This window comes from Molossus molossus, unplaced genomic scaffold (assembly GCF_014108415.1).
Source record: "Molossus molossus isolate mMolMol1 unplaced genomic scaffold, mMolMol1.p scaffold_m16_p_7, whole genome shotgun sequence".
NCBI lineage: Eukaryota > Metazoa > Chordata > Mammalia > Chiroptera > Molossidae > Molossus > Molossus molossus.
In genome coordinates, this window is record NW_023425401.1 from 15,070,789 (window position 1) to 15,090,062 (window position 19,274).

The window sequence follows — 19,274 nt, forward strand, 5'->3', positions numbered from 1 at the left end:
AGCGGGTAATGCAGGCAGAAGGGACTTCTCTGTCTGGCTCCGACGTGCTTCCATTTGCTTCTTTTTGCTCCTACGCAGGGCTGCCAATGGTGCATGTGGGGTCATCCAGCAGTTCTCACCCCCATCGAAGTCCAGGGCACAGGTCCATTGAGTCTGAGATACCCCAGAAGTTGCCTTCCCAGCCTTGGCCTAGCTGCACCCTGGAACGGTGTCTCCCACTTGTAATAGTGGCCAGGCACAGCAGGGGGTAACCCAGCAAACTTCTCTGCCATCCACACCTTCTTCATTATGGTCTGAATTCCAGTCAGTTGTCCTTTCCTTAGATATTCTCCCTTGATCCCACGGTATTCTTAACCCTTTTATAGTTAGTCCCTTTTATAGTTCATAATTCTTTACATTAATCATTTCCTGTTTAAATTACTGTATGTTTTCTGTCTCCTGATTAGACCCTGATCAATACAGTATTCTTCATTGAAATAGGAAACATAGAAAAAGAGACAGGTATTGAAAAGATCAATTACGTTTTGGGCACACTGGGCTTAAGATGCTTGTTGGACATCCCGACGTCACTGTCTGGTAGGAAGCTGAGTCTCTGGACAGTCTAGAGCTCAGGAGATGTGTCCAAGCTATAGAAGGGCTTAGAAGAGAATAGCCTTAAGGTCTCCAAAATCTTAGTAAATGAAGCATGTATGTAAAAGCCACGGGTCAGGAAGACAGTTTTTTTTTTAATTTTTTGTGTGTTCATAGGTCTCATCAAGAATCCCTAAATGCGTTATATGTGTGGCATTTCGGCAAAAGACGTATGGTAGTTTTGTGTTGTGTACATTAGGTAATGTTTTGTATCAATTGACGTTTTCCAAACTAACTGTAAATATGGTTGAAAAGGGCCAAGCCCTATAATAGCCAGATAACCCTAATTACACTCCCAGCCTGGAAGCTTAAACGTGGCGGAGGCCGGGGAATCATCAGCCATGGCGGCTACTCTGGATCTACAAGCAGGAAAACTCTCACTCATGTTCCAGAACTCTAGGAAGCGCACTGAAAACCGGTGAACTGCTCAAGTTTGAAACAACTAGATACAAACATACTGTGAAGAGACCGGTCCGCCCCTTCTACTTTTTCCAGAGCGTGGACCGCACCAACATAACTTGCTCCTTGCTTCTCTCGTTGCTCAAAAGTTTGGATCTACTGACCACAAAAAAAGGAAGTTCCATCAGCAGTTTGCAAAGAAACAATTTGGAAGAGAAATGTATTAAATCCTCAGGGAAATTAAACCCAAATAATCCACTAACAGCTTTACAAAATTAACATTAGACTATGAATTGAATTAATTGCCTCTTACTGTGGGGATCCTCGGCTGCCACAGACCAAAACAAATGAGGTCAATGATGTCAACTGCCTTAGGAGAGGCCCTGGGCAAGTGTGACTGGGGGCACCCAAGAGTTTACCCACTGTTGTTTTCAACTTTCTGATTTATTCTAGAGATCTCTACTACAGAGACAGCTCTTCACTTCCGTCCTCTCACGCCTCAGGTGATGGTAGGTTGGTGAGAGAGGCCAAAGGTAGCACAACTCTTGACACAAAGGGTACAGTTTCATCACTCACTCTTTTGTGAACTCGCCTCTAAGTGTCTGTGTCTAGAAGTAGCTAGGGTGTTGGAAATCAGTCAATGTAAGGTCTTTCTCTTCTGAGAGGGGTGAATGGACAGGTGGGAACAAGTAATGATTTCTCTAGAACCTAGGCAGCCTAGTGATGGGAAAGTCTTTAAGAATGCCAGTCGTCTGCTCCAAGAGAAACTATCTTTGGCATTTCAGTAAATAAGCATTTATTTCTGTAAATTCTTTTCTTATGCCATGATGTCTGTATGCCCGTGGCAATGTGAGATTACTTAAATAATATGAGCCAGGGGAGCCACAACAGCAGCGTGTGTGTGACTTACCAAACCTCTGCTAGGGTTCTTAAGGGCTTTGAGGAGGAAGGTAGGATGCAGCATCTCATAAAAACAAAATCCAGATGATTTATACAGTTTTGCCAAATAAGGCCCACAGGGCAAATACAAAAGGCCTTGAACTGCCTCCAGCTTCTCCTGAGACAGCCAGTTTGTCAAAATGCCTGTCACGTGGTCTTACGCGCACCCTTCGCTTATGGCTGACATTTACTCCCAGAGCTCTTCAATAACCAAGCAGCATTTTGCAAAAAGTTAATTAATGGCATTTTATTTGGGCATTGTGTGACTTAGAATTATTTTCACGTTCTTTTTTTTTTTTTTAATCCCTTCACCTTTTTCACCTAGCCCCTATTTTCACATTCTTAATTTTGTTTGACATTTTGAAAATAGTATGCCTAGTTCTTTTATGTGGATTAAACAAAAATTTTTTTTTAATGTGGCTAGCGTGCATTGAATACTGTTTATCCCTTCTCCCAAGAATTGACGCAAACACCAAAATATGTTTTGTTTGAGGTTGGAGAAATAAAGCATTGTTTGTTTGGAATCTTAATTACTACAGTCCCAAACTTCCCTAATTAGAAGCTCCTTTTTAATGAGAAAAATTATTTTCAAAGTTAATGAATTTGCAAGCAGAAACACTGCTGTCTTCCAAAATGCATTAACCTCATTCCTTACAAACATGTTTTAGTGAAACACTCTAATTAATATTAGCACTTATTATTAATTAATTACTTTTCTTTGTTTTTAGACAGTATAAAAAGACCACAACATCCCTTCTTGTAGACATCAAGCTGCACGAACAAACTTAATTCTACAGTTTAGACAAAATGGGGGTTATTTCATCAAAACAATTCATTTTACTGACTTTCGCTACTTCAAGCTTGTTAACATCCAACATCTTCTGTGCAGATGAATTAATGATGTCCAATCTTCACCGCAAAGGAAAACATGACAAATGTTCTGAGGTGAGCTTTTTAACTGTACCTAACCTGACTAGCAGTAACTATATACTTGCCCGGAGTCAAATGATTCTGTGAAGGGTAAGGAAGAGTCCGTCTGTGCTTTCTTTCCGACGGACTTGAGCGTTCCCATGACCGCGGATTGCAGTAACTGGATGTTTTAACAGCAGCACACAGCCCGGCCCCTTCGGTGGCGGTATCAGTACGGGGTATGACAGTTTGCCAGCACAAGGTGCATTAATAAGTTCCACTGGACTCAGCAGCACACAGTTGTAATAAATAGTTGCAGAAATAAGTTCAGCATACATTTCAGATGGGCATCTGAATTATCTTCAACTCAGACCAAAAAATATGACATTCGGATATCCTACTTAGCAAACAGAAGCTGGTAAGTTTGCGGTAAATCTAACTAAAATATTAATCCCCAGATGGTGGATATGCAACCTGTCTTTATTTTCTTCTTTGTGCTCTTAGATATTCTCCAAATTTGCTGAAATGAGATATATTACATTTTACATTCAGAAAACAATCGTTGAAATATCTTTATGTGGACAAACTTTCATTGTTAAACTAAATCTAATCACACAGTTGCTGCATTTTAAATGGTTTCTTTAAAGTTGGTATACTACTGAGGCAGTAACCCACAAACTAACTGGTGCTTCACTAAAAATTTAATTTATATAGTAATAAAAATACGATTCGTTTCTTGAGAAATCCTTTTAGACCAGAACTCTGAATAGGAGTCGATGAAAAGGAAATTAAACAGGGGACGTGCAGAAGGCAGCCAACTCATGTTTTCCTCCCATCAGTGTTTCTATCTCTCTCTCCCTCTCCCTTCCTCTCTCTCTAAAGTCAATAAAAACATATTTTTTTTAAAAAAGGAAAGAAAGAAATTCAGTGGCGCCTCCTCCACTGTAGCTCGGAGCCTGGCCAGCAGCTCTGTTTCGTGGACCCCACACTGTAGCCTCTGCAGAGGGGAGAAGGGGGTGTGGAGAGGAAGTGGGCGGTTTCTCTAAAATCAAAATACAAAACTATATGAAATGCTCCAGAAACAATGTGAATCAAAACCCGAAAGAGAAGAACTGCAATAAAATTAACTCTGGTCTCATTTCAATACCCCTTTATGTCCCTGCTGCTTGCTTGCACACATCGCTGTGTTCACTCTACATATTACTATTTTATAGTTGCCGTACAATAGTCCAGGGAGAAACTAGATTGCTTTCGGAAGCTTAATGCGAATTATTTATTAAATTATTCTGCACAGGAAAACACAAACTTTGTTTATAGCTTTAACAATTCTACAGATTAAAGTCTGGATTTAAGTTAATTTGGGGTTCAAATCTATTGCTTACAAGAATAATAAATCATTTTAGTGGCCATTTCTAATGATCGCATAGAGGAGACCTGACAAGGGGAGAGAAAAGAAGTCTCAATTTTGAAGAATTAAAGGACTAGGGTCCAAAACATTTCATGAAGATGAGCCCACCCGCAGTCCACAAAATGCCACATTCGGCAGCCAACTTGCCCTGGAGACTTGGGAGGCCCACGGAAGGAAGCACAGGAGCAGGGGCCAACCCGTCTCTGAGATTTGGGGAAAATATAGAGGAAGGCATCTCGAGACCTGTCCCTAACCTGCCCAAAGGTTTGGGGGAGCAATCGCCAAAGTGTCACTGCAGGCCCCCGGAAATCCAGAATCCCGATCAAAAACGCCCAAAGTAAACACCTGAAAACCCGTGACACTGTGTGGGCAGTTACATGCAGCTGGTCCAGAAACTTTAAAACGGTTTACATCTTCTCAAAAGAAGTTTCTAAGGAAGTTAAGATTCTTAGCGGGAAGAAGGCGAAGACACAGGGAAAAAACACCTGTTCACGGAGAACCGCAGAAGGTGGGTGTGAACGTGCCTGCGGTGTACACGATGAGCCGGCTTCTCCTGAGCCCCGCACGGGCCACCTCATTGCCCCACAGCCACACACTAGGTAGGAATGTGTGGTGACAGGATCGGGAATTTCAGCTTATGACCTTGTCCGACATTTGATCTCTCTGACACAACGAAAGGTCCCGCAAAGAGTTCTCTGCACGTACAAAGGACATCCGGTTCTCAAATTCAAAATTTCTTTTCTGGATCTCAACTTGTAAATAATTTCTGTTATTATGTCATTCTTTTTAGTAATTAATAAGTATTTATTGAGCATTTACTATGGGCCCACTCTCGGAGAGTGATTTTCTGGGAACCTCTCTGGCGTGGCTTTGGGCTGAGGGCCAGCAGGCCCCCTGCGGGCCTGCCTCCCATACATAGCTGGGGGGACCTGGGTGAGGTAGGGGTTGGTGGAGCTTCGACACCTCTTCTGAATCCTAAAGGGGAGTGTGGCCCCCTTGCCATCCATAATTGTCATGGCAATGCCAGGTATTTCTCGCCTCTGCGCCTCCAGATTTGGTCCCTAGTTACCAACTCTGAGCAGCAGAGAAAGAATTGTGCAACCTCCTGCTACATTAATAAATAAATAAATGGCCACTTGGTCCCTTGATACTATATGGCATAAGGAAATTTCTTACCAAATAACATGGGTTCTTTACCTAAACCCTTGCAATGTATGGAAAATGTTAGGTGAATAACCAGGTGTCAGCTGCCCCCTTACCTGCTTGGCTTACCCTGGTTAGCTCCTCCCAGCCTCTTCACCAGCTTCCACAAGAAATCCATGCACATGAGGGCTGTGCAGTGTCGCTGAGGATCTGTGGAATCTCGCCGAGGGGGTCACATTGCACAGCATGTCACTGAAAAAGTCTCAATTAGATAAGCCACTTCTCCCGTCTCTCTTTAACTGGACCACCAGCAAATCCCCTCCTCTTCTGACCTCCGCTGCTCACCCCAGGGTGGCTTCATGGGCTGCAACCCACACAGTCACACAGGGCCCCGGGTTTGGTTAAATACCCTGTTGTCACTGTCTTGAAATTCTTAATAACTTTGGACAAAAGGGCTGGTATTTTTATTTTGCACTGAACCCAATAAATTATGTAGCCACCAAACTTGACCCTACTGGCTCCTCCGCCCACACCGCCAACATCCAGTCTCTCTCCACATTTATTAATCAGAGTTTCCTACATAAGACTCAACGGCCTGTCATGCAGGCCCGGGAGGTCTGCTTACATCCTACAGTGAGTGTAAATATAACTGTATGACTTGTGAGATGTGATCAAAATGCAACTTTATTTTTGCATCCCACTATCCCCTTTCCAATGTAAGGGGCAGGGACAGGGTTGTGCAGAAATCTTCGCCTGGCCCTGGATGAAAGCTTGGACGGATGCCATGAACTTCATTGCTGCTCTTAAGTCATGTCAGTCCCTTGGCCTCTCTAAGTCAAAAGCACACGGTCTCAATTTCATTGTAATCAACAGTTCAATCTGTGCTCAGCCATTCATTCATTCATTCATTCATTCATTCATCCTCTACTGTTCCCAAACGAGGTCCAACAGACAGGGGTGTGGTCAAATTCCGTCTACTCCCTTCCAGCCTCCCCCGGTCCTCACTCTCTGCTTGCTTAGTTGGACTTCACTGGCATGGAAGAGAATGTGAGATGAGAGGCGAACAGATAGTATAGTTCTCCCAGAGTGGGCGGCTTCACTTCTGGGGCCCAGAGGATGGTACTGCCCGCCACTGTGGGCCCTCTCCCTCCAACTCTTCTGTTTCCCATGATACTTTTCAGTCCCCAGGCTGGCCTCAGCCCTCGCCCTGGAACACACGCCCGTTTCTCTTCTGGGGGTCCTCTGCAGCAGGACTCAGAACAGCTCCTGGTTCCCAAAACCTTGATCTGCTCCCCGACGGCTCACCCTCCGCACTGGAGCCCCCCAACCCTGCCTCCCCAGACACTCCAGCTCTCTGGCCTGGAGGCGGGCACCAGTCCTTTGTTCCTCTCAGCCACCTGGAGCACATCTCCCCTTCCGAAGGAAGCCCCTCCCTGGAGAAGGAGAAGGGACACAGTAATCACCCGACTCCTGGGCATGGGCAAGGGGCCTTCACAGCAAGGTAACACACTCTCCAAAACAAATCTCCTCATAAACCCAGATCCTATCCTTTAATAGTCTCCAAGTGGGTGAGGGAATTGAAAACTAGGAGAAGCACTTTTCAACCACTTCCTTAAAAAACCTGCCAATGGCCATTGGTTAGAGCATCACCCTGATATGCCAAGGTTGCAGGTTTGATCCCTGGTCAGGGCACAGACAAGAATCAACCCATGAATTCACCAGTAAGTGGAACAACAAATAGGTTTCTCACTTTCTCTTCCCTTCTTCCTCTCTCACTAAACCGAATCATTTTTTTTTTCCAAGTCTACAAATGGAGATCTTGCCTTAGGAATTTCATATCGATTAGATTTGGGTGTTAAAGATAAAACTTCACTTTTGACGCCCTTTGCAACAAAGATAAATCTCTCCTTATAAGGAATGCTTATAGCTGCTAAAAGTGACAGTTTCTCTGAATCGTTACATATACAGGTACAATTTTCCTGGGCAGTTTGGAGTTCTGGGGTTAATTTCTCACTGAGGCTTGTGATCCCATTATGTTCCAGAATTACTGCAACACAAGATATTTTGTTTCTAGAATTATTTTAAATTCTTATCTAATTCCATTTATAAATGAATAGTGTTATCTTACTGGCCATCAAAGTGCTATGAACATAATGCTGAAATAATCAGAACCACTCAAGTGGTTCGGCCCGACCCTCCTCCAAGCACCAGCTCTTTGCAGTAGTTCAGAACAGAAGTGATCTGGTGATCATGCGCTTCTCCTCAGCGTGCCTTCGGGTCCATCCTAAAACATCCTCCCTCCAACACTTCCCTTCGGGAAATTCCACCTGCATTGGCCCTGACCTAAAACCCAGGCAGCCTGTAAAAGTGAGGAGCGTGGGGGGGCCTTGGAGGAAGCTTGGGGATGACACATGTTATACGTCAACGGTTTCCATGGAAGGCAACTGCCACGTGATCTCAGGCCCACATTCCATACATCATACTATGACAGTGACCTTGAGAAATACAAAAAGGAAAAAAAGTGTACTGGCTCAGAGACCAATTTCTCAGTGAGAAAAATGAAAGGTCAGTGTTCATCTAAGTGTGACCAACAAAATGAAATGGGCAAGGAAAGTGAGGGCGCTTGGCCTCCACTTCGTGCGTGTGTGTGCATGTGTGCATGCGTGCGTGCGTGTGTTCGTACTTTTTAAAACATTTATCTTTATTGTTTAAAGTATTACAGATGCTCCCCCTTCCTCCCACCACTGACCCCTCCACCCCACTCCTGCTCCTCCCCAGGCCGGCACGCACGCACTGCCGTCTGAGTCCACGGGTTATGCATACATGCATATACATTCTTTGGTTAATCTCTTCCTGCCCCCTTCGCTCTGAGATTCCTCGGTCTGTTCCCTGCTTCCCTGACTCTGGATCTATTTTGTTGATCGGTTTATTTCGTTCACTGGATTCCACATGCAAGGGAACTGTTTCCCTAGAGATCTTCCTGCAGACGTTACATGACACTTCTCCTGTGGATCCTATCAACTACACGTTATTCCTACAAACACTTTCACATTTCTGTTCCTTTGTTCATTCCAGTTCCTTCATCTCAAAGCCATTTTTCTGTCAAAATCCTTCAAGACCCAGTTTAAATTTGGATGTAGCAGCATATAACAGAAAACCTAAATAGCATTGTTTTAACCAAGTAAGGTCGGTGGCCTCCTGCATGCACCCCAACTGGGGATTGAACCCACAATCTTTTGGTGTACGGGACAGTGCTCCAACCAAATGAGCACCTGGCCAGGGCTAACCAAGGAAGACTTTTTTTCTCACATAAAATGTCTGGAAGGAAGCAGTCCAGGGCTAATATGGAAATTCCAGTCATCACGGGTCCAGACTCCTGCCATTTTTCTCCCCCACTTTCCTAGCACATGGCTCCCACCAGGCCGTCATGTCCCTGTCCAGGCAGCAGAGACAAAGACAGGCCCAGGGGTGCTCTTTTCCCAAGGGCCCCTTTAAAATCACCATCCAACATCCTTCCTGTCATTGGCCACCCCACTCAGCAAGTGACGCTGGGAAACAGTTTCTCCGCCGGACACATTGCCCAAGCACTACTGCCATGGTCAAGGGAGCATGGGTATTGGATGGACAGCGAGACGGTCTGCCCAGCCTCTCTAAGCTCACTTCCCTATATAAAATATGACATATTTCAATTTTTTCATCCACTAGGCCAAGATCAACACTGCTGACATCTTAAATAATTCTTTGCTGTGGGTAGGCTGCCTTGTGCCCATAGGGTATTCAACAGCACCCATAGCCTCTACCACTAGATGGCAGTAGCACCACCCCACAAATGTGACAACTGGAAATGTCTGCAGACATTGCCAACTGCTTCCCGGGGTGCAAAATCACTCCCAACTAGGAACCGGCGTGCAAAATCACTCCCAACTAGGGCCCGGGGTGCAAAATCACTCCCAACTAGGGCCCGGGGTGCAAAATCACTCCCAACTAGGGCCCGGGGTGCAAAATCACTCCCAACTAGGGACCGGGGTGCAAAATCACTCCCAACTAGGGGCCGCGGCATTAGATGGCCCTACACTTGGTTTCCCCTCCCTCCCCGGCTTCATAAAAATAGTGACTATTTATTGTTATAACTGTGTCTGTTTTAACATGTAAAGCTGTTTTGGCCGTTTCTGTTCATGCTCATTTTTATCCGAGAACTGAGCTCAGGGAGAGCTCTCTGAAGAACTGGAGCGAACACGTGAGCTCAACAGGAGTCTGACTTCAAAGTCTGTGCTCCTCTCCTCACCCACTGTCCTGTCCACCACCACAGCCACCTCCCATCCAGCCCACTAAAGGCTGAAGCATCTAGGAAACAGTTGTTGAATTAAGGTTTAAAAAGAAAACAAGCGCCCTAGAGCCCAGGAATAAATCAATGTTCTATAACACTATATAGAGATTTTATAAAGAGGAAAGGCAGAAAAGAAAAGGGAAGGAGAGAAGGAGGGAGGGAGGGAGGACAAAGACCACAGACTCCTGGACAGCTTTTAAAAAGTATTTATTCACCTTAAGAGCAGGTAAGGAGGTGCCCTCCTTAGCATGACTATAAAGGGTAAACAGGTCACAGAATAAACACTGGACCACTACCATAATTTGAATTTCTATGTTTATTTCCTAAAATCATCTTGGAATTTTTTTCTTCCAGGACCTTGTCAGATACTCTGTTTTCTCACTGGGGTTTAAAAGAAACAATTTATGAAAATGAGCAGTGCTCAGTGTAAAACAACTAGCCTGGACCACTTTTATCTTGGACTCTAAAGGAACAATCAATGCTTTTTTCCACCTGGAGCAGACAAAGTGCTCTTGTTGATGATGAAACTCAGCTATCAGTTTCTGCTTCAGTGGAGACCTGAACTGGTGGAGAGTCACTGAAATATGGAGTCACTGAAATATGGAGTCCCCGGCAAGTGGAGGCGCCGGGGATCAACTTTCGCAAGGACAGGTCTTTCACTCTCTGGGTTATTTCCAGTCTCTTACACACCTCATTGGTGCATTAGGACAAAGAAGTAAAGGAATTAAAATAAATCAGAATACAATTCATGTGGGAGTATTCCAGTATTTCAGCCTTCTCCCTCCTCTCCCCCACATTGAGATTTGTTACCAACTGCTCTGTGGAAATATCATCACTTTGCTTCATAGAGTCAGGCTTGAATTAGGAAAATATGTGATGGACGTGTGTCCCTCTTTATTATATCCAGTGTTTATTTTAACTTACTATTTATGAAGTGGCCCTGAGTTCCTAAGATGTTTATTAGGTATTGAACATTTTATTCATTACTATTAGAAATAATAAAAAATTGGGCAGCTTTCACTTGGCTTATTTTTATGTATTTCTTTTTTACTGTGGCAAAATATACATAACAAAATGTACCACTCTAACCATCTTTAATGTACAATTCAGTGGCATTAAGTGCATTTTACTTCCCTTTGCACGTAGTCTATTCTCTAGTTATACTCACACTATTATACCTAAATAACCATATCAAAAGCTTTAGTGTTATTTCACCTACCATAAAATTCCTATGACAACAATAAGGTTGATGCTTTTTTTAATAGAATTTATTGGGGTGACACTGGTTTGCAAAATCATACAGGTTTCAAGTGTACAACTGAATAAAACATTATCTGTACACAGTATTGTGCACCCATTGCCCAAAGTAGTCTTCTTCCATCCCCTTTGCCCACCTTTGCCCACCTCCACCTACCCTTCCCACCCCTCTGGTTATCACCACTCTGTGGTCTGTGTTTCTGTGTTATATACATATGTTTTTTGGTTAATCCCTTCACCGTCTTTCATCCAGTCCCCTAATCCCTCTCCCCTCTGGCAGCTGTCAGTCTGTTCCATGTATCCATGCATCTGTTTCTATTTTGTTCATTAGATTCCACATATAAGTGAGATCATATGGTATTTGTCTTTCTCTGACTGGCTTATTTCACATAGCATAATGCTCTCCAGGTCCAAGGATGATGCTTTTAGAGATGCCCTGACTCTGACAGACTCAGATGTTAGTAGGAGAGTCACATTTCCACCAGAACGCTCTATTTTCCCTATATTCCCTTTAAGCTTATGTTGAATGGGGTAATTATTGCTCATCTTTGTATCTCCTGAACTATTGTATCATTTCACTTGGGGCCAGAGCTAATGGTTCTCCAGCAATACGTGGAACAGTCGGGTGTGCGGAGGTATGTGTTTCATAACCGAAATGAACATGAAGAGTTAGGTTAGCTCATTTTCCTGAGAATTAAAGGATGGTCAACAGTGATTCATAAGCTATTTTACAGCACATTTCTTTGAACTTCAGGGCTCTGTCACATTGTTCCTAATAGCCTGTTTTTCTCCTATATCATTGGGTTTTCCTCTCATATTACACCCATGTGATACATTTATTCCCATGTGTAGCTTAGGAAATGGGAAGTATTATTGCCCATTATCTCTCCCTAAATATAGAAACTAACATATGAAAGGAGTCAACCAGGAAAATCACAATTAGAATCAGGAGTGAAATTAAATTATAATGAGATTAATGTCGAATTAATAGTCTTTGTAAAAGTAGAGAAATAGTATTTAATCCTGAAGAAAAATTATCTCAAAATGTATTTTACTTCTTGCCAGATTTCCAGGCATTAGTATATTATGGTTAATAAAACATAAAACTATTGTGTCTCTTTCTCAAAATATGCAACAATACTAATTAGCTACAGCAATGCACCTACATAATTTTCAAACCGCTTGTAAAATAACATGTAGCTTTCCCCTTATAATAAAAAGCACTGAAATGTAATCAATATTGCAATATTGCTTTTTACCACCAGAGGGCAGAAAATGCTCCACATTGAATGTACTTAACTAGTTTTAAATTCTTTGACCAAAACAATAACCACCAGCACCACAAAAAGTCTCTAAGATCCGCTGATTGTATTCTGTACAATACACTGTAAATTAAGGCTCAGTTAACAACTTTAAAATTTTAAATGAATGCACAATCACCTAAATTCAACAGTTCATAGAAGGTAAAAGTAAACATCATTTTTGCATCCTGAGGCATCAGGGACTCAGGACATCCTACAGGAAAGGTAGAGTACTTAAACAAGCCAACACACACTGCAATTGAGAATCAGCAATATGTTTTCTGTGTTAAAATATCTACAATGAGCCCTGGCCAGTTTGGCTCAGCGGTAGAGCATTGGCCTACCAACCAATGAGTCCTGGGTTTGATTCCAGTCAAGGGCACGTACCTCCGTTGCGGTTCATCCCCGGCCCTGGTTGGGGTCGTGAAGGAGGCAAACAGTTGATGTGTCCCTCTCATGCCAATGTTTCTCTCTCTCCCTGTGTTTCCCTCTCTCTCTACCTGAAGATAAATGGAAAAGAACCCTCGGCTGAGGATTAAAAAAAAAAAAAATATATATATATATATATATATATATATATATATATATACACACACACACACAATTAAATGCAAAGGTTGTATTTATTACAAAATTGAAATAGCTACTGAAATTACAAAGTAATATTAACATTTGACTCTTTAATTTCCATGGGGACCTTCTTTTACCACAAACCAACTGTAGATCTAACTGTGGGCAAGGATGTTTTCAGTTTCCTCTTAATATATCTTTTTGACCTAATTAACTTGTTTCTCTCCCAATTAAGCCATTTACATTTCAGTAGCTAAAGCATTACTTTGTTTGATTAGAAACCACAACCTCTTCACTTTTTCACTCTCATTAATTAAAACACATCATGATAAATTAAGCCATTTGGATTTCAGTCTGGATGGGTGACATTTTAACAACTGCCCCTTCACCCTCCTCTCTGTCAATCTGGGCCACGTCCTACATCACAGGACAGCAAGAGGGCAGTGGTGGCCGTCTGCGAAGGGAATGGAGCCAGGGTCACACATCACCCAAGTCAGCGCTCTCCCTGGTGCATGAGCCTCTCACTTGCCAATCAAACCTTTACCTAATAGGGTTGTGCACGACCATACACAAGATACTAAATCATTTCTGAAGTCTTGTTTCTTACCCTAAACGAATCTGCTTCCCCACTTGCAGGTCTATGGACCCTATTCACGCCGATACTAACAGACACAGCACAGTGGGACAGAAAAGCTGGGGACCGAGCCACGCAGCAGTGTCACTTCTTTCGGACTCTTGAAAGCAAAGCGCTTTCAGACTCAGGGCTAGTCATCAAAGAGATGTATGACTGCCTGTTGGTGGAACTGGCAAGTTTGAAAGAAACTGGTAACAATTACAGCTGCCCTGGCCTAGATCTAGCATGAGCCAGAGAAAGGTGCTGGAGCAAAGAGGGGATGGCTGCACATGGAGAACACCAGAGAGGGCATTCCTGCGCGGACTGTGGAGCTGCACCGATTGACCTCCAAAACCGTATCAGTCTTCTCTGAAGATGAATTGATGTTGGAAGGAAATACATGCACCAAGTTTAAAACGTCAAAAGAATTCTACGGGGCTTATAATTAGGGTCACTGCGTCCAGTTTCCCGGGAACGTTTCTGAGTTGTGCGTATTATCCCAGTATAATTTTAATAGTGCCCCTTCACCCTTCAGAGTGTCCCAGTTGGATGAAAAATACTGCCTCGAGCCCAACCTCATCCACCCCTTTTTATTCCCCAGAACAAGCTCCTCTGGATTCATTTAGAATTTTTCTATATGGCTTCAAAATTCTAAAACAAACAACAAATGATTAAACCACTTGCGTCAGTTAACACTGCCTTTGAATCAGGGGGAGGGAAGCACTGACTGACCCAAATAGAAAGAGGTGCCTGGAAGGTACACTGTTTGAAGACTTGTTCATCTAAAAACGACTTTTTCTCCATCACACTTTGTTGGGACTTCATATCCATCCAAATTCTCAACCAAGTGTTAGGATCCCAAATCAACAGTGCCGGGGCAGGAAAAGTAGGGTCACTGGGTCACTGCTGGGACACACTACCTGCTGAAGGCCAGGAGGTCCGGGGTCACAGGACCTGGGAGTCACGTGACCGGGAAAGGGCCAGGGACAAGCCGCAACCACCAGTCAAATAACTCCCCTCTTTGTTCCTCGACCCCACCCCCCTATGAAACTTCCCTGGGCAGCCACTCCCCTGGCCCGCTCCACCGGGACCAGCGAACCTCGCCCTGGAAGCTTCAACAAAACGTTTGCCCGCTTTTGCGGCTCCGTGTCTCCCTTCCTGGGAGAGGCCTTCCGCCTGCATCTCGCTTCAGAGTCCGATGTGGAGCTGTCCGCTGCGAATGTCTTACTCTGAACCTTCTCACAGGCAAGGATATGTAGAAGAAACATAGTATATGTGGGGTTCAGTACTGTCTACAGCTTCGGGTATCTGCTAGGGGTCTGGGAACATATCCCCCAAGGACAAGGGGGAACCACTGTGATTTAACATATACTATGTAGATGCTATGATACAATTATAAGTCTGTGTGTGTGTGAATGTAATTTTATTTTATTTATTTTTTAATCCTCACTGGAGGACATTTTTCCATTTCCTGTTCAGATAGAGTGGGAGGGAGGGAGGGAGGGAGAGAGAGAGAGAGAAACATCGATGTGAAAGGGACACATCGAGTGGCTGCCACCTGCACGACCAACCAGGGCCGGGGACAAACTACAACCGAGGTTCGCGCCCTTAGCGGGAACCAAACCCGGGTCTCTCTGGACCGCAGGCCAACGCTCTAACCGCTGAGCCAAACCAGCCAGGGCTGTGAACATAATTATAAATCCTACACAACCCTCTGAGGTAAATATCCTCATCTGACATATGAGAAAAATAATCTAGGTTTATAATAAATAATAAATAAAAATGTTATTATTATTATTATAAATAAGCTGGAGATCAAAGCTATGCTTTTATCCTCTCTACCCTGAATTTCCTTTCTTCTCTGTGGAAAGCTGAATGTCCGCTCTTTCGCTCCCTCTTAGTGAAGGGTCTCGGTATTACTGCACTGCCGTTGCAGTACCTACTGGATTATACGATTAGCTCCCTTTCTCATGTGGTAGTCCCCCCCATCCTTGGGGGATACATTCCCTACCCCCAGTAGATATCTGAAACTGTGGACAGTACTGAACCCTACATGCACTATATTTTTTCCTCTATAGATACATGCGTATGATAAAGTTTCATTTATAAATTAGGCACAGTAAGAAGTTAACAACAATAATAAAGTAGCACAATTACAGCAATACACTGTAATAAAAATTATATGAATGTGATGTGTCTCTGATAACCAATCCAATAAACAAAATGGCAGCTCAGTGACTAATCGGGCGGTTGGCATGTACAGCGTGGACGCACTAGACACAGGGGTGACTCAGGTCTTAGGCAGGACTAACAGCTTGAGATTTTAGCATGCTACTAAGAATGGCATGTTATTTTTTTAAATGTTTTTGTTTATCGATTTTAGAGAGAGAGGAAGGGAGAGGCAGAGAGAGATAGAAACATCGATGAGAGAGAACATAGATTGGCCGCCTCCTGCATGCCCCCCACTGGGGATTGGGCCCACAACCTGGGCATGTGCTCTGACCGGGAATCAAACCGGCGACCTCTTGGTGCATGGGTCAGTGCTCAACCACTAAGCCACACCTGCTGGGCATGGCATATAATTTTAAACTAATGAATTATTTATTTCTGGAATTTCCCATTTAATATTTTCAGACTGCTACTGAATGAAACCACAGATAAGGGGGACTACTGTATCATTATAGTACTAGTAAGGTTTGTGAGTTATCAATATATTGGCTGTTAGCTCCAAATCCACTCTTCTTTGCCTTGCTCTGTGATATTGGAGTCGGACCCTGTAAACATTCCTCCTTAGTTAGATGGCAGGATTTAAGGTTTCTCAACAGAGAGCACTGAATGCCAGCGCAAGGCAATGATGACAGGAAGACATTTACGCTTCAGGTAGTGGTCCTCTGTTATTATTCAAGACAGGAGCCCAGCAGCTACACAGAAGACTTCTGGCTGTGTCCTCAGATGGCTCTCTCTCCACCAACAGCCACATCTGCCCCACACCCTCCAGCAATGACAAGCCACTTCTACAGGGAGTCTCCAACAATAGCAGACTACTCCGAGAGAGAGTGTCAACCCACATGTCACCTTTCTACAGGATCTCTCCAGCAAGGTAGTTACTTACTTCATGGTGGTTCAGAGCTCCCAAAAGCAAGTGTCCCAACAAGGAGAAAGTAGAAGTCACCTTAAAGACTAGGTCTAGAATTAGCACAGCGTCACTTCGCTGCATTCAAGTAGTTGACATGAGTCACAGAGCAGCCCACGCACATGTGGGTGGGAACTACACATGAGCATTAACAGTGGGAGCTATGGTTCCTTGGGGGCCATCTTTGGAGTCTAGTCCACCAGAAGCCGGAAAGAAAATACACAGCATTACTACAGTCTTCATTTCTATAATTCCTGAGGCTTGAAGTGATATTCATAACTTTCTTATTCTACCATATCTTCCATGTTTTCTTTGCCCTCAGACAGCACCAGGTAAAGGGTTTTGTTTTATTTTTTTTAACCTATATTTTTTTAATCTCCATTCCTCAGGAATCTGAATCCTCAGTGGTGCTGCCTTTATTGGGCTTGCTATAGTTTTCCATTGACTTTTATTATTGAGCATGAACACACTAAAAGGCACTCTAGAAAGTCCCAGAGAATTTCAGGCATGTTCTCTGTCCCCTCGGTATAGCAGCAATTCACTCCCCCTTACTTACTGGGATCAATTATTCCAGCCAGTATAGGAAACCCCTTCTTTGCCTTTTGGTTCAGTGCATTTTTTATACATTTTATTTTAAAGATTTTTAAATTGATTTTTAGAGGCAGAGAGAGGAAGAGGAAGAGATGTCAGTGTGAGAGTGTAACATCAATCAGCAGCCTCCTGCACGCCCTCTACCAGGGATGAAGCTTGCAACCCAGGCATTGCCCTAACCAGCAACTGAATTGCCAACCTTTCAATGCACATGACAACGCCCAACTGAGTCACACCGGCCAGGGCTCTGTTCAGTGCACTGAAGGTAAGAAGCTACTCTTCTATATTATACTGTATTCACCTACACGATAAAGCTGTTGAGCTCAAAAGAGGTAAGTATGGAGTGTAGAATGGGCAACTCTATGTAAATAAGTAGTTATTCTTTTCTACTGTAAAAAAGCCCTCTCCTTCCCCAGAGCATATATTTCAAACCTTCCCTGCTCATATCCTCCACCCTATCACCTCTCCTCACTCTCAACAAACGATCTCAGCTTTTATAACCTTTCTCAATGTCCCACTCCAACCTTCTCCTACAGTTTAGAAATGAATTTGCATTTCTAAATCCTTATCCCTTTGGAATGACATAAATGCAGACAGTTATAAAATGTGCTTATTCTCATTTACTAAATAATTCCTAATTGCCTAGAATGTGTCAGGGAACATTCCCCATCATAATAAAGGCCATATATGACAAACCCACAGTTACCATTAATCATTGTCCTTAAAAACAATAACAAGACAGCATTGTCCACTTTCACCACTTTTATTCAATATAGTATTGGAAGTCCTAGCCATAGAAATCAGACAAGAAAAATAAAATAAAACATATCCAAATTGGAAAGAAGTAAAACTGTCATTATTTACAAATGACATGATACTTTATATAGAGAATGCTAAAGATTCCACCAAAAAAACTACTAAGACTGATAAATGAATTCAGTAAAGTAACAGAATACAAAATTAATATTCAGAAATCTATTTTAGTTTATACACCAACAATGAACTATCAGAAAGAGAAGTTTAAAAAACAATCCCATTTACAATTACATCAAAAAACCTAGGAATAAATTTAACCAAAGAAGTAAAAGACCTGTAGTCAAAAAATTATAAGATCTTGCCCTGGCCGGTTTGGCTCAGCGGTTAGAGCGTCGGCCTGCGGTCCAGAGAGACCCGGGTTCGGTTCCCGCTAAGGGCACGTACTTCGGTTGCAGTTTGTCCCCGGCCCTGGTTGGTCGTGCGGGTGGCAGCCACTCGATGTGTCCCTTCACGTCGATGTTTCTCTCTCTCCCTTCCTCTCTCTCCCTCCCACTCTATCTGTACAAAAAATGGAAAAATGTCCTCGGGTGAGGATAAAAAAAAAAAAAAAAATTATAAGATCTTGGAGAAAGAAATTGAAAAAGATACAAATAAATGGAAGCATATACCATGCTTATAGATAGGAAGAATTAACATCATTAAAATGTCCATACTATCTAGAGCAATCTATAGATTTAATGCAATCCCTATCGATAGGGATTATAAATACCAATGGCATTTTTTCACAGAACTAGGCCAAATAATCCTAAAACTTATATGAAACCACAAAAGACCACAAATAGTCACAGCAATGTTGAGAAAGAAGAACAAAGTTGAAGGTATCATGCTACCTGATAACAAACTATACTACCAGTCTACAGTAATCAAAACAACATGGTACTGGCATAAAAATAGACACAGAGATCAATGAAATGGAATAGCAGAATCCAGAAATAAACCCACATCTATATAGTCAATCAATGTATGACAAAGGAGGTAACAACATACAATGGAGGAAAAGACTGTTCAATAAACAGTGCTGGGAAAATGGAACAGATACATGCAAAAAATTATACTAGACCACCTTCTTACACCACATACAAAAATAAACTCAAAATGGATTCAAGACTTAAAGGTAAAACTCAAAAACACAAAAGTTCTAGAAGAAAACACAGGCAGTAAACTCTCTGACATTTCTCTTGGTAATGTTTTTTCTGATATATCTCCCTAGGCAAGGGAAACAAAGAAAAAATAAGACT

At 42.8% G+C, this 19,274-nt stretch overlaps 2 protein-coding genes across 2 annotated transcripts in view; both read left to right on the forward strand.

The window, feature by feature from the left end:
* The first annotated feature begins 2,775 nt into the window (after positions 1-2,775).
* On the forward strand, positions 2,776-13,746 carry NPVF (neuropeptide VF precursor). The gene is given in 3 exon segments (XM_036247412.1): positions 2,776-2,917; positions 4,307-4,549; positions 13,520-13,746. Coding segments are annotated over 3 exon segments (612 nt in total).
* Positions 12,092-19,274, forward strand: part of CUNH7orf31 (chromosome unknown C7orf31 homolog) — a 42,135-nt gene continuing 34,952 nt past the window's right edge. Inside the window, exon 1 of the mRNA XM_036247417.1 lies at positions 12,092-12,101. The gene's annotated coding sequence lies outside the window, so the exon portion shown is untranslated. The remainder of the gene's footprint in view (positions 12,102-19,274) is intronic.